The 12,479-nt window shown below is 37.1% G+C and overlaps 1 protein-coding gene across 1 annotated transcript in view; it reads left to right on the plus strand.

The window, feature by feature from the left end:
- The window catches only part of BUB1 (BUB1 mitotic checkpoint serine/threonine kinase), a 46,083-nt gene that overhangs the window by 6,933 nt on the left and 26,671 nt on the right, over positions 1-12,479 (plus strand). The window contains exons 5-11 of the mRNA XM_053200962.1: positions 497-540; positions 1,144-1,244; positions 3,452-3,508; positions 3,602-3,782; positions 5,078-5,229; positions 10,109-10,368; positions 12,222-12,280. Coding sequence (XP_053056937.1) covers positions 497-540; positions 1,144-1,244; positions 3,452-3,508; positions 3,602-3,782; positions 5,078-5,229; positions 10,109-10,368; positions 12,222-12,280 — 854 coding nt within the window. The remainder of the gene's footprint in view (positions 1-496; positions 541-1,143; positions 1,245-3,451; positions 3,509-3,601; positions 3,783-5,077; positions 5,230-10,108; positions 10,369-12,221; positions 12,281-12,479) is intronic.

Consider the following 12,479-nt stretch of genomic DNA (forward strand, 5'->3'; position numbering starts at 1 on the left):
TCAACAGGTGATTTGGTGTGCAAAGTTGCCATGAAATGATATATTTTAAAACTTCTCACAGCATGAACAATAATATAGCTGCCATTTGGAGTGGTGGTCTAAGTTTTAGACTTCTTTCTTCTTAACATTATATTCATTATGGTCCAGATGTGTAGAATGCCTAAGATAAGGAGTTCAGACACCCCATGTTGTAACATTTGCAGACGATACACAGAGAAAGAGGGTACGTTTATTATATAAGTTTGAGAAATACGGACATAAACTAAACAGAAGGGGGAATTTTTCTAATACAGTAATTAGGTATGAAGGAAATCCCAGAATTTTTTTTTTTAATTTTGAAGCAATTCTAAAATTCAACTTTACATTCTCTCTCAACCTCAGTCTTTACTAGCTTATGATAAGCTGTCTTGATTGATCTAGATTGATCTAAATAGATTGATTTAGTTTTCACTGTAAGCTTATAATCTGTGTTGATGCCTTTACTCCTGCCACTTAGGTTATTTCAGGCACGCCTTGCTGAAACCCACTTGCCAACTCAAGGTAAAACAACGCTTTCTAAAAATGTCTAAATTGTTAATAATTTAGTCTGACTTGTGCTGGCTTTTTTTCCCTAAGAAAATAATTCATCCAGTATTTATTGATTGTATTGCCTTAGGTAATAGGGAAGGCACTCTGGTAATAATGCCTAGCAAATATCCCTGGAGAGTAGAGCTCCGTCTTAGCAATTTAAAAGAGCAAACCCAAAAGAAAACTTGAATTCATTCTATTTTTAGGATTTAAAAAAATAATCAAAATTGGCCAAAAATAGAGGACAAGGCTTACTCTGGAGTCCATCTGTTCTGAATTGAATCAAATGTGTTTAATGCAACTTTTAAAGAAATGGTAGTCATATATTTTCTTAGAAATAAAGATTATGTTTCAGAAATAAGCATCAACTATCCCATCCTGTTGTTTAAATTATCTCTAGAATATTTCTCTTATCTTCTTAAAAGTGTTTTAGTTACATTTTCTAAGACAGTGATCAATGAATTGATTTATTTCTTATGCTACTAATTGAAAGACCAGGGGAATATATTTGTAGTAATTTTACTTAATGTGTTTTTATCCTTGTTTCTCTTTATTTCATCCTTTTTCCCCCCATAGCTAGAACCTTGGAACCTCTCCATAACGCTCAGATTTTAAATCAAATGGTGACATCAAAATCAAATCCAGGAAACAACTCAGCCTGCATTTCTAAGAATCAGGTAATAATGACATTTGTGGGTTGTGTGGAAACTGGGAATGGCATTGAATGGTCATCCAGCTCCCTTTTACATCCACTTTGACATCTCATTTGTTTGACCTTGTTCCTGTGACTCTAACCTCTCTGTCAGCCACCTGCACCTGTGGCCTGTCATCATCTACCACTGCTCACCTCAGATATCAGATTTAAATAACTTGTCTGTTTATCTGACCTAGGACCCCCCACTTTTTTCACCTTCTGTCTTTACTTCCTCCCCAGCAGCTTCTCTCCTCCTTGGTTCTACTGGTCTCCCTCACATGGGCCCATGAGCCCCTACATTAGATAATACCCACCTGGAAATTTCTGATCCCTGCTTAAAAAAACTCAGGAGGTTGGGTCACCTGGGTGGCTCAGTCATTTAAGTGTCCAAGTGTCTTGGCTTCAGCTCAGGCCATGACTTCATGGTTAATGGGATCAAACCCCCATGTCAGGGGGAGCTGACAGCACAGAGCCTGCTTGGATTCTCTCTCCCTCTCTCTGCCCTTCCCTTGCTCACATATGTTCTCTCTCTCTGTCTCAAAATAGATAAAAATAAACTTAAAAAAAAAAAAAAACCTCAGGAACTTGGAACAATAGTACCTATAACCTTAACCAGGGCTTTACTACTCCCCAGAAATTGTTTCCAGTTTCCTGGTTGACACTATGTTTTATGTATTTCCTACATGTCCCATTTCACTGTCTAATGCCACATTACAATGATGTTAAGCTTCTTTTCACTTTCCTCAAACTTAGGACCTGGCTGTCTCTAACCTTTCCTTTGGGAGCTGGCAAAAATACTATTTTAATGAGACAAAAGCCATTAGATGACATCTGTCAGTTTTCTGCCACCAACCAGTAAATGTAACTGCATCCCTCCCAGCCATCACAGTTGGGAAAGGTGGTCTTTCACTTGTGCTTGTTGTTCTTTGTTGAGATTTTTGCCCTATTGAGATCTCTTCTGCTCAAGTCTCTGCTTCCCCTAGCCTGTTTTCCAGTACCTTTCCTCTTTGTACTACAGTTTCTCTTTCAGTTTGCTAAGGACCTCCTTTAAGCTGACTCTAGCAGAAAGGCCTCTGTCCTTAGTGCATGTTACAAGTTTTATTCATATAACACATTCTTAGATGCAGAATATGCATTTCTCACTTTGATAGATACTCAAACTATCTCATTTTACATTCTACACATTTGCCAGCCTCATTGCTTCCTATTGCCCCAACTATGTGACTTTAAAAAAAAATTTTTTAAGTGCTCATTTATTTTTGAGAGAGAACGAGTAAGCGAGCAGGGGAGGGGCAGAGAGAGAGGAGAGACAGAATCCGAAGCGGGCTCCAAGCTCTGAGCTGTCAGCACAGAGCCCAATGCAGGACTCAAACCCATGAACTGTGAGATCATGACCTGAGCTGAAGTCAGACGCTTAGCCGACTGAGCCACCCAGGCGCCCGACTATGTAAATTTTTAGACAGCAGAGATAGGTCTTACTTATGGTCACATTTCCAGGACCTAGCTCAGTTCAGGACATGTATAAGATGTTCAATAAATATTTGTTTGGTGAATCAGTCCTAGCATTGGGAACTCCTGAGGATAGAATAGTACCAGAAGGAAATTTTTATGATTTTTGTTTCTATTAATATAGGATTTTGGAATATTAATCCCAGAACACATAGGCACTGTGGTCCAGCTCCTTGTCTGTTGATTGGAGGGAAATAAGTGCCCTTCTCTATTACCAAGTAGGAATTTTTTAAAATCATTTTCCTATTGGACTCTTAGTTATAAAAGTTGTAAGATTTGGGGCGCCTGGGTGGCTCAGTCAGTTAAGCGTCTGACTTCAGCTCAGGTCATGATCTCATGGTCCATGGGTTCGAGCCCTGCGTCGGGCTCTGTGCTGACCGCTCAGAGCCTGGAGCCTGTTTCGGATTCTGTGTCTCCCTCTCTTTCTGACCCTCCCCCATTCATGCTCTGTCTCTGTCTCAAAAACAAATAAACATTAAAAAATTTAAAAAAAAAGAAAAAAAAAGTTGTAAGATTAATAATCAATAATTGATTATGATTGAATTAATTATAATTTTAAAGAATATATATAAATCTAGTTACAGAACCCCTCTAACACTTTCTTATTGTTTTGTGAAATAATTTGGATGGCAGTTTCTTTTCAGATAAGTGAATGCTGATGTTCCCTTTCTGTCTTTTTAGGGCTCAGAAGTTTCTGGGGTGATTTCTTCAGCTTGCAATAAAGAGTCGAAAATGCAAGTATCATCAGTGCAATAATCTATTAATTAGTGTCATTCAAGAGCTGTTTTAGTACACTGTTGTAAATAATACATTTTTCCCCATTGTAGGGAGCAAAGGGTGATCATGATTTCCAAATCAGGATATTCTGCACAACCGTCTCTAGCAGCCAAAGCTGATGTTCAGCAGGTTGTTATGTATTGCAAGGAGAAGCTTATTCGTGGAGAATCCGAATTTTCCTTTGAAGAGCTGAGAGCCCAGAAATACAGTCAACGGAGAAAGCATGAACAATGGGGTACTTGCAGTCTTGTGATCTGAGATACTCTAGTCACTTAAAATAATAACCTTGAGTAATTCCCTTTTTAAACAGGTAATTGACTATGCTGAAAGAATCTGCAAAAAAAGTCTCTAGCTCATGTATCTGAAGCCTAGAAATCTTTATTAAATGCAATTACTGAATGAAAAACATTCAGCAAAGAGCACGCACATACCTCAGACCTTTCCTGAAAAGTGTAGCGGCCGCATTTGTCCAGGGGACTACACTGATGTCTTGACAGCAAAGCTCAGAGTTGATATAGCACTAATGTAGATTAAATAGATATACCAACGTTGCCTTCATTTTAGTGATATTTTAAGCTTTTAAATATCATCTGAATGGATTTGAACTTCTGTATACAGCAATTTTAAACCTGTAGGTCAGTTATTTGTACTGTGAAAGGATTAGGTTAGGAACTGGAATTGAGAAGAGATTTTCTAAAATCTGCAAGAACAACAAAGAAGACATTCAGAAGGAGCCCTCTGATCAAAGTGCCACGTTATCTATGGCTGCGTAGTAGGTCAAGTTTTGTTCCTCACAGAGAAAACCATGAGTGTTAACACCAAAGTTTGTGCTTGTCTTTGCTGTAACAACATGAACTTTAGAGAGGAAAGTGGAACTTTGTTCCACTCAGGGCTTTTATACCATCTAAGTCATGTGGACGAGAGCCGCTCTGTGTTGGCCTTTTTTGTTTATCATTTCTCATTTGTTCAACAACTGAGAGAACAGGCAGTTAACACTCATGGAGGACCCATTTTGTGCCATGCACAGATGCATTTTTCTTTCACACACTAGGACATAAAGTCTTAGCCAAAGGATCTGATTTGAATGTGATATGGTTATGTTAATTGCCTTTGCAAGTGAGACTTACTGCAGTACATGTGAGGCACTGAACTTTCAGGGTACTGGACTCCTCGTCCTCAGAAAGCACTGGAGATTTAGATCTTTTGTCTGCCCACTTTCAAATGATCTGTAGAATCATGACTTTTATAAAAAGTGATTATTATCATTGTGCTATTATCAAATATTTTTTATTGGTCAACATTGTAAATTTGTACCTTACAAGCCCTGAAATTAAAAATAACCATCCCAAAGGCAGGTAAAAATTATAATTAAAAGGTAATACACCTTTCAGTGCTAATAACCTAATGTACGTGGAAAAGACTAGTAAAAAAAAATTGCCATCTTAAAAATAACCTTTCACTCATTTTTTGTGTATTCCTGTGATGACCTGAATTTAAACTTGCATGGAAACCATTTTTTCTTTCCTAAAGTAAATGAAGATAGACATTATATGAAAAGAAAAGAAGCAAATGCTTTTGAAGAACAACTATTAAAACAGAAAATGGATGAACTTCATAAGAAGTTGCATCAGGTGGTGGAGACGTCCCAGGAGACCCTGCCTGCTTTTCAGGAAAGGTCTGAGGTATGTGCATGCTCTTTGCTGAATGTTTTTCATTCAGCAACCAGTAACACTGATTTCTGTTTTTACTTGCTCCTTTCTGTGCTATATTTTTAGAGTTAATTCTGATGTTAATTTAGATACTAGCTTTCCAAATTTTTACGATTGGACACAGAAAGGTATTCAAAATGTAAAATGAGAAAAGGAAGTTACAAAGACTATGCTTTTATATGTGTGTATGTACATACTTATGTGTTTATGTATTCATATATGTAGTCTTTTCTGGATTTTTTAATACAGTGACATAATTATATGATGAGAATATGAATTTAATAATTTGATTAATTAATTGTCTAGTTGTATTTTGCTTGCCATTGTTTCATGTTGGAAGCGGGGAGAGGTGATGAGTGTGTTAGAGTCACATGATTTTCTTAAAATTATTAAGGAATGGGGTTGATTGAGAATAAATTTAAGCTACATAATGGCTGCTTAAGTGATCACATAGTATATGTCTGCCTATGACATAGGATACAATGAAGATAAACACCTTAATTTTTTTTTAGATTTTTTCTTTTTATTTAAGAGCTTTATAAAGGTATAAATGACATATAATATATTACACATATTAAAAGTGTAAAATTTGCTAAGTTTTGACATGTATGTACACCAATAGAACTATCATCACAATCAAGATGGTGAACATATACATCACACCAAAAGTTTTCTTGCCCCTTTGTTCTTACAAAGTCATGCTACATTTGCCTTGCTTCCTGATGTATTCCAGGCATACAACCTTTCTTCTTTTTTGTTCCTTTTTTTTGTTTTGTTGTGTTTTGAATATAGTTCACACACAATGTTACATTAGTTTCAGGTGTGCAACGTAGTGATTCAGCTTCTCTGTGTGTTATGCTGTGTTCACCACAAGTGTAGCTACTATCTTTCACCATAGGATGCTGTTAAAATGCCATTACCTCTACTGTACCTTTTATTCCTGTGGCTTATTCATTCCATAACTGAAAGTCTGTATCTCCCACTCCCCTTCACTCATTTTGCCTATCCCCTTACCTCCCTCCCTTTTGGCAGCCATAAGTTTTGCTCTCTGTATTTATAGGTCTGATTCTGCTTTTTGTTTGTTTACTCCTTTGTTTTGGTTTTTTACTTCTACATATGAGTGAAATCATATGGTATTTGCCTTTCTCTGTCTGATTTATCTCAGTACAATACCTTCTAGGTTCATCCTTTTTTTGTGGTGGCATAGTATTTCATTGTGTGTATATGTGGAATGTTATATACATACATATATACACACACACATGCTACGTCTTCCTTATCTGTTCATCTACCAAGGGACACTTAGGTTGTTTCCATATCTTGGCTGTTATAAATAATGCTGCAGTAAACATAGGGGTGTATATATCTTTTCAAATTACTGTTTTGTTTTCTTTGGATAAATATCCAGTGGTGAGATTACTGAACTATATGGTATTTCTATTTTTAATTTTTTGAGGAACCACCATACCGTTTTCCACAGTGGCTACACCCATTTACATTCCCACCAGCAGTGCACAAGGGTTCCACATCCTCTCCAACTCTTGCTATTTCCTGACATTTTTTCAATTTAATGTAATTTAACTTATTTTTTTTAAAGTTCATTCATTTTTTTTGAGAGAGAGAGAGCGGGACAGAGAGAGAGAGAATCTCAAGCAGACTCCACACTGGCAGTGCAGAGCCCGACATGGGGCTTGAACTCATGAACCCTGAGATCATGACCTGAGCAGAAATCAAGAGTCGGACATTTAACTGATTGAGTCACCCAGGCACCCCTCCTGACTTTTTTATTTTAGCCATTCTGACAGGTGTGAGGGTGATATCTCATTGTGGTTTTGATTTGCATTTCCCTGATGATGAGTGGTGTTGAGCATCTTTTCATTTGTCTTTTGGCCATCTCAATGTCTTTTTTGGAAAAAATGTCTAGTCAGGTCCTATACCCATGTTTGGTTGTTGTGGTTTCTTTCTTTTTTTTTTTTTTTTTTTTTTGGTGTTGAGTTGTGCTCTTTATTTATTTTGGATACTAACCCCTTATTGGATATGTCATTTGCAAATATCTTCTCCCAGTAAGTTGCCTTTTTGTTTTGTTACAGTTTTGGGTTTTTGTTTTTGTTTTTTCTTGGGTTTTGTTTTTTTTTTTTTTTTGATGTGAAAGATTTTTACTTTAATGTTGTCCCAATAGTTTATTTTTGCTTTTGTTTCCCTTGCCTCAGGAGACGTATTAGAGAAATAATGCTATGACCAGTGTCAGAGAAATTACTGTCTGTTCCATTCTAGGATTTTTATGGTTTCAGGTCTCACATTTAGGTCTTTAATCCATTTTGAGTCTACTTTTATGGATGATGTAAGAAAGTGGTCTGGTTTCATTCTAGTAACACTTTAATTTCTTACATATTTTGAAAATTATAAAAATGCATGACTATGATTTTATAAAAGCAAAGATGTTATATATGTGGATGTGCATGTGTGTGTATAGTTACACGTATATAAATGAATGGTTACTAACTATGTAGTTTGCATTTTTCCAGAACTTTACTATGCATGAACACATAAATATGTATACAATTGACATATACAGGCTTATACAGTTAGCCTGTATAAGGCTTACTTTGTGCTTTTTCTACCTAACCCACCTTACAGATCTTTCCTTGTTATTACATAGAGATCCAACTGATTTTAATAGCATCACAGTCTACTCTCATACCTTTTAGGAAGGGCATGTGTCATGTGGAAACTATTATAAACCATGCTGCAGTGAGCATTCTTGTACATATGAGATTATTACTCTAGGAAAGACACAGAAAAGTAGAATTGCTGCTGAAGTTTGTGCACCTAAAATACTGCCCATCTGTCCTCCAAAAATTTACTGTTTTACACTCATAATAGTGAATAAAAGTACGTGTTTTTTGTATATGCTTGGCTAACATTACCTATCGTAAATATTTTTAACCATCTGATGTGTTTATTTCTAATCACAGGTAAATTTGGACTTTTAAAAATACATTTAGTGGCTGTTTTTTTTTTTCTAAAAAACTTTTAAGAATTTTTTTTAAATTTGTCTTTATTTTCTTAAAATTAATTTTTTAAATTAAATTTGACTTTGTTCATTTTGCTCTTGGATTGTTACATATTTTTCTTATTTAGTTGGATTTCCTTTTTTGTGTAATTTGTTTTCTTTAGATAATTCCAAGAAATTGTTAAAATAATTGTTTCATTATTCTCCTGTGCTATATTTTTATGATACTTATCAGTTATTTCTCTCTAAACTCTTGGGAGAAACTAGAAATATGTTTCATTATGTTCAAGTACATCAGGTACGCTCTTAGTTTCACTTCTCTTGGCCACATGCCTCCCAGAACCATCTGTCTATCTCTTCCACACTGGCCCCCAAGCAGCTGTCCTCTCCTGACTCCTCTCCAGTGGTGTATCCCTGCTTATTTTCTAGTTCCTATGGCATTGTTTCCTTTTAATAGCCCCCTTTTGGTGGTACACAGTCCCTAGGAGCTTTTTTTAAAAAAGCATATATGAGCGATTAGTTTTTTGCTTGTACCCTCACACATGGGTGATAATTAGGCTGGATGCTATGTTCTCGAAGGGGAATCATTTTCCCTCAGAATTTTCTTAGTTCATGCTTTCAGCTCCACTTTCATTTCCATTCTGGATGTATCTATATGTCTGAACTTTTCTCCTGATCAGCCTCCTCCAACTGTTGTTTTAGGTGTTAGAATTACTTTACCAACCTTTTGGTGAGGTTTTGGAGGTAGTGGATGATAAAGCACATATTTAAGCCACTGTCTTTAACCAGAAGCCTCCCTTTATGGAGCTTGCTTTTGTGTTGGGATAGCATAAGGATATATTTCCCAAACGGATTGTCAGTTGCCCCCAAATCATTTACTGAGCTACTCGACCTTTCCCCTTTGATTTAAAATATCTTTATCGCATGCTAAATTTTTAATATACAAGATCTGTTTCTAAAATGTACCTTTGCTTCGGTTACTAGGTTTCTTCTTGATCATTCCATATTGTATATTTACCATAGCTTTGTTGTAAGTTTTGATATCTGGTATGGAAAGTCTGATTATTCCTTTTCAAAACATGTTTTCAGAATTGAATATTATTATTAATTTTGATCTGTTTTTAGTTTGGTAGCTGAGAAAATGGGATAGGTCATTTTTGATTACTTTTTTTGATGACTAGTAAAAATGAACTTTTTATATTTTATCCATTTGTTTGTGAACTAACTATTCTTGCCATAGAAGTTGGTGCCTTTTTTTTTTTAACAATTTGTGAGAATACTTTTATATGGTGAGGAATGAACTCTACTGTCTTTTAGCTTTTTAACACAAGAGTGTGCAGTGACAGTCTAAGTGCCCATCAGTCGAAAAACAAAGGTTTTAAGTCCAGAGCTTGTCAGCCTTCCCACTGTAAGCCATGTTTTTGTGGAAGCTATTGTTGCAAGTTAGATTCACATCTCCTCATTAGAGAGAAGATGGCTACCAAGTGTATTTTAATGAAGGGAATACCATTATGAGCATTTGAGGGCATTGACTTATTGGTCCTTTCTCAAAATTAAGAGAAATAAGACAGTTATTAAACACTGCTAAAACTGTAGGGACTCGTTATTTCCTATCTCAGGAAATAGGTGCTGCCCAGTTTTATCTGTGGTGAAGGAGCTACAAAAGCATCCATCATGTAAAGTGGCCCTTGTTGTTGTTGGCTGTACCTGAAGGGTGTGGGGATGCCACAAGGGGAGAGGAAGCTACTGATGACAGATGCCATTCTTTGAAAAGCTGTAGTACCTCATGAGTGGTACTCCGGACTTCACGGCCTTGTTTTTGTTTGCTTAACTTGAAAGGTTAATCCGGCACGTTCGGGGCCAAGTGCAGGCTCCCAGCAGGAACCGAGAGCTCTGTGTCTTCCAGCCATCAATCAGCAGACCTCAAAGAACATGGGGGAGAGACCCAGAGAGGCAACACCCGTTGCTCCTCCTATGGCAAATACTGTCACTGCCGCTTCGGTGTCCCCAGCCATCAGCCAGAGTGTATCTCTTCCTGTTCCTCTGGCAGCCCAGCCAGTGACAGACTCCATGTTTCCAGTGGCCAGAAAAGATGACGGGTAAGGTGAAGGTCGTCCTAGAGACGATAGTGACGGGAGTGGCATTTGTCAGCTTCTTTACATGTTCTGCAGTTTCAAGAACAGTATATAAAAGATGAATGATTCCTGTTTTTACTGTAATCTGTAGATGGACATGTTGAAAAAGTTACCGAAATCGTCCCAAATCTTTCAGACTTATTACACTATTTTTCTTTTAGAGTCTTCATTTCATTTCATTTCATACTTCTCTCTTCCCTTAAGAATATTCAGTACCTGAAACTCACCGTTTTGTTTTTTTTTTTGTAACTGGAGAATGTACAGCTATTAAACTGTGATTAAACTGAAATGGCCTTTCTTACTGGCCTTGAATACACGTAGTGATTATTACTGTCCAGATAATACTTATCAGTCATGTTCATTATGTTCATCAGTTATGTGTTCCTCACATGGGTTCTCCTGATCCTTCTAGCTTCCCACCAGGAGTAATTTGGGATTCATATCCATTACACGATATGCCAAAACCCATCTGTTGTACACTGCTTTGGGGATTTTTTTCCCCAAATTTTGAGGGATTTTCCTAGATTTCATAAATTATAATTTATAAATAATAACTTACTTTGTTTAAATTTTTACCTCCCGTGACTTCGACACGCTCTTTCTCTCTTTTTACATACAGCAATTTTATTGATCCGTTAGAAAAAATGAGAGCGACTGTGTAACTTGTACCCTTCCCTTGGGCTAAACTCCTTAGCACAGATTATGGCTCATAAGGACCGGTTCTTCTCAATATCTGAGGTTAACTTTTATCAATGATTTCTCCTGGAAATAATATTTAAAATGCTTTTTCACTCACATTAGATTAATAATTCAGACCTGTGTCCTGTGTCATACAGTGTATGTAAAAAAAGAACTGTTGCGTCATTGGAGTCTATGACCTTATTAGTTCTTCACTGTTAACACAGTTATAAAATGATAAAAACAGGAGAGCAGTGACAGGCTGAAAAAGATGTTGCGTGTCCCATCCGCCCCAGCAGAGACAGAGCCATGAGGCTGGAGGGGCCAGACGAGCTGTCCCTATAAAACTGTGAAACTCTTTAACCTAATGAACATTCAGATCTCAGTCAGAAGCACCTCAGCTTGACCCTGACCCCGGCCCAGGCAAGGGACTGAATGGACCGTTGGTACTCTCACTAGCCAGGACAGCTTACCGTGGCAGAGAAAAGATGCCTTTGTCTGGAATCTCATGTAAGAACTCATGTTTTTAAGACAGTTTAGTGAGGATTTATAAAATTAAGTGTGTTGTACTTTATACTTACACCCTAACATGGTCCCTGCTAAGGGAATTTTAGCAATGTTAAATAGACAAATGAGGTCCACTATCGTGACTGTACTTAAACTGTGATATAAATGTCTTGTGTGACATCTTTTTTATTTCTTGAGAACTCTTAAAGTCGGCAGAACCATGCTATGTGGCTACTGGCTCAGCATCACAGCTAAAGCACACCAGTGCTTCCCATAGCATGACTGTGGCCAGCTGCATTGCTCACCAAGGCCTGGACCTGGGTGTGAGCCCTTTAGCCTATGTAATAAATGGGGTCATTGGAATTAGAGGCAGTTTTCCTGCCCTCCCAGATACAGGAGTGATTATCATGATGTTAGAATACAGGCCCACTGTGTCAAGGCAACATGTAGTACCTGACCTTGATCTATAAGAATTCTTTTCTTCAAAAGGAAATGAAAGAAAAAACAAAACACTTTATTTACTTACACCTAAGCACTTCCGTCCGTACTTTAAGTAAACAGGCTTGTAATTGCTGACATTGTTTATTGTTTGTTTTGGGGAGTCAGTTTGTCTCAAGAGTGTTCTCTTTCAGATGTGTGACTAAAAGTACTCATGAATTCAAACCACAGAGTGGGGCAGAGATAAAAGAAGGTAATGTTTAATTATATTAAATTTGTTTCTGACCTCTTTGCCCAGGCTTCTTGAGGTCACTCAGAGGTCTTTTGGGTGGCTGTGGCTCATGAAGACTTCAAGCCTTAATGAACTGGGGTGTTCACTTTCCAATTCTTAGAATTTGGGGTTAGAGAAGCCCCAGACCATCTCAAGTAAAGGTAGAAATCTGCTTCTTGGT

This window comes from Acinonyx jubatus, chromosome A3 (genome assembly GCF_027475565.1).
Source record: "Acinonyx jubatus isolate Ajub_Pintada_27869175 chromosome A3, VMU_Ajub_asm_v1.0, whole genome shotgun sequence".
Lineage (NCBI taxonomy): Eukaryota > Metazoa > Chordata > Mammalia > Carnivora > Felidae > Acinonyx > Acinonyx jubatus.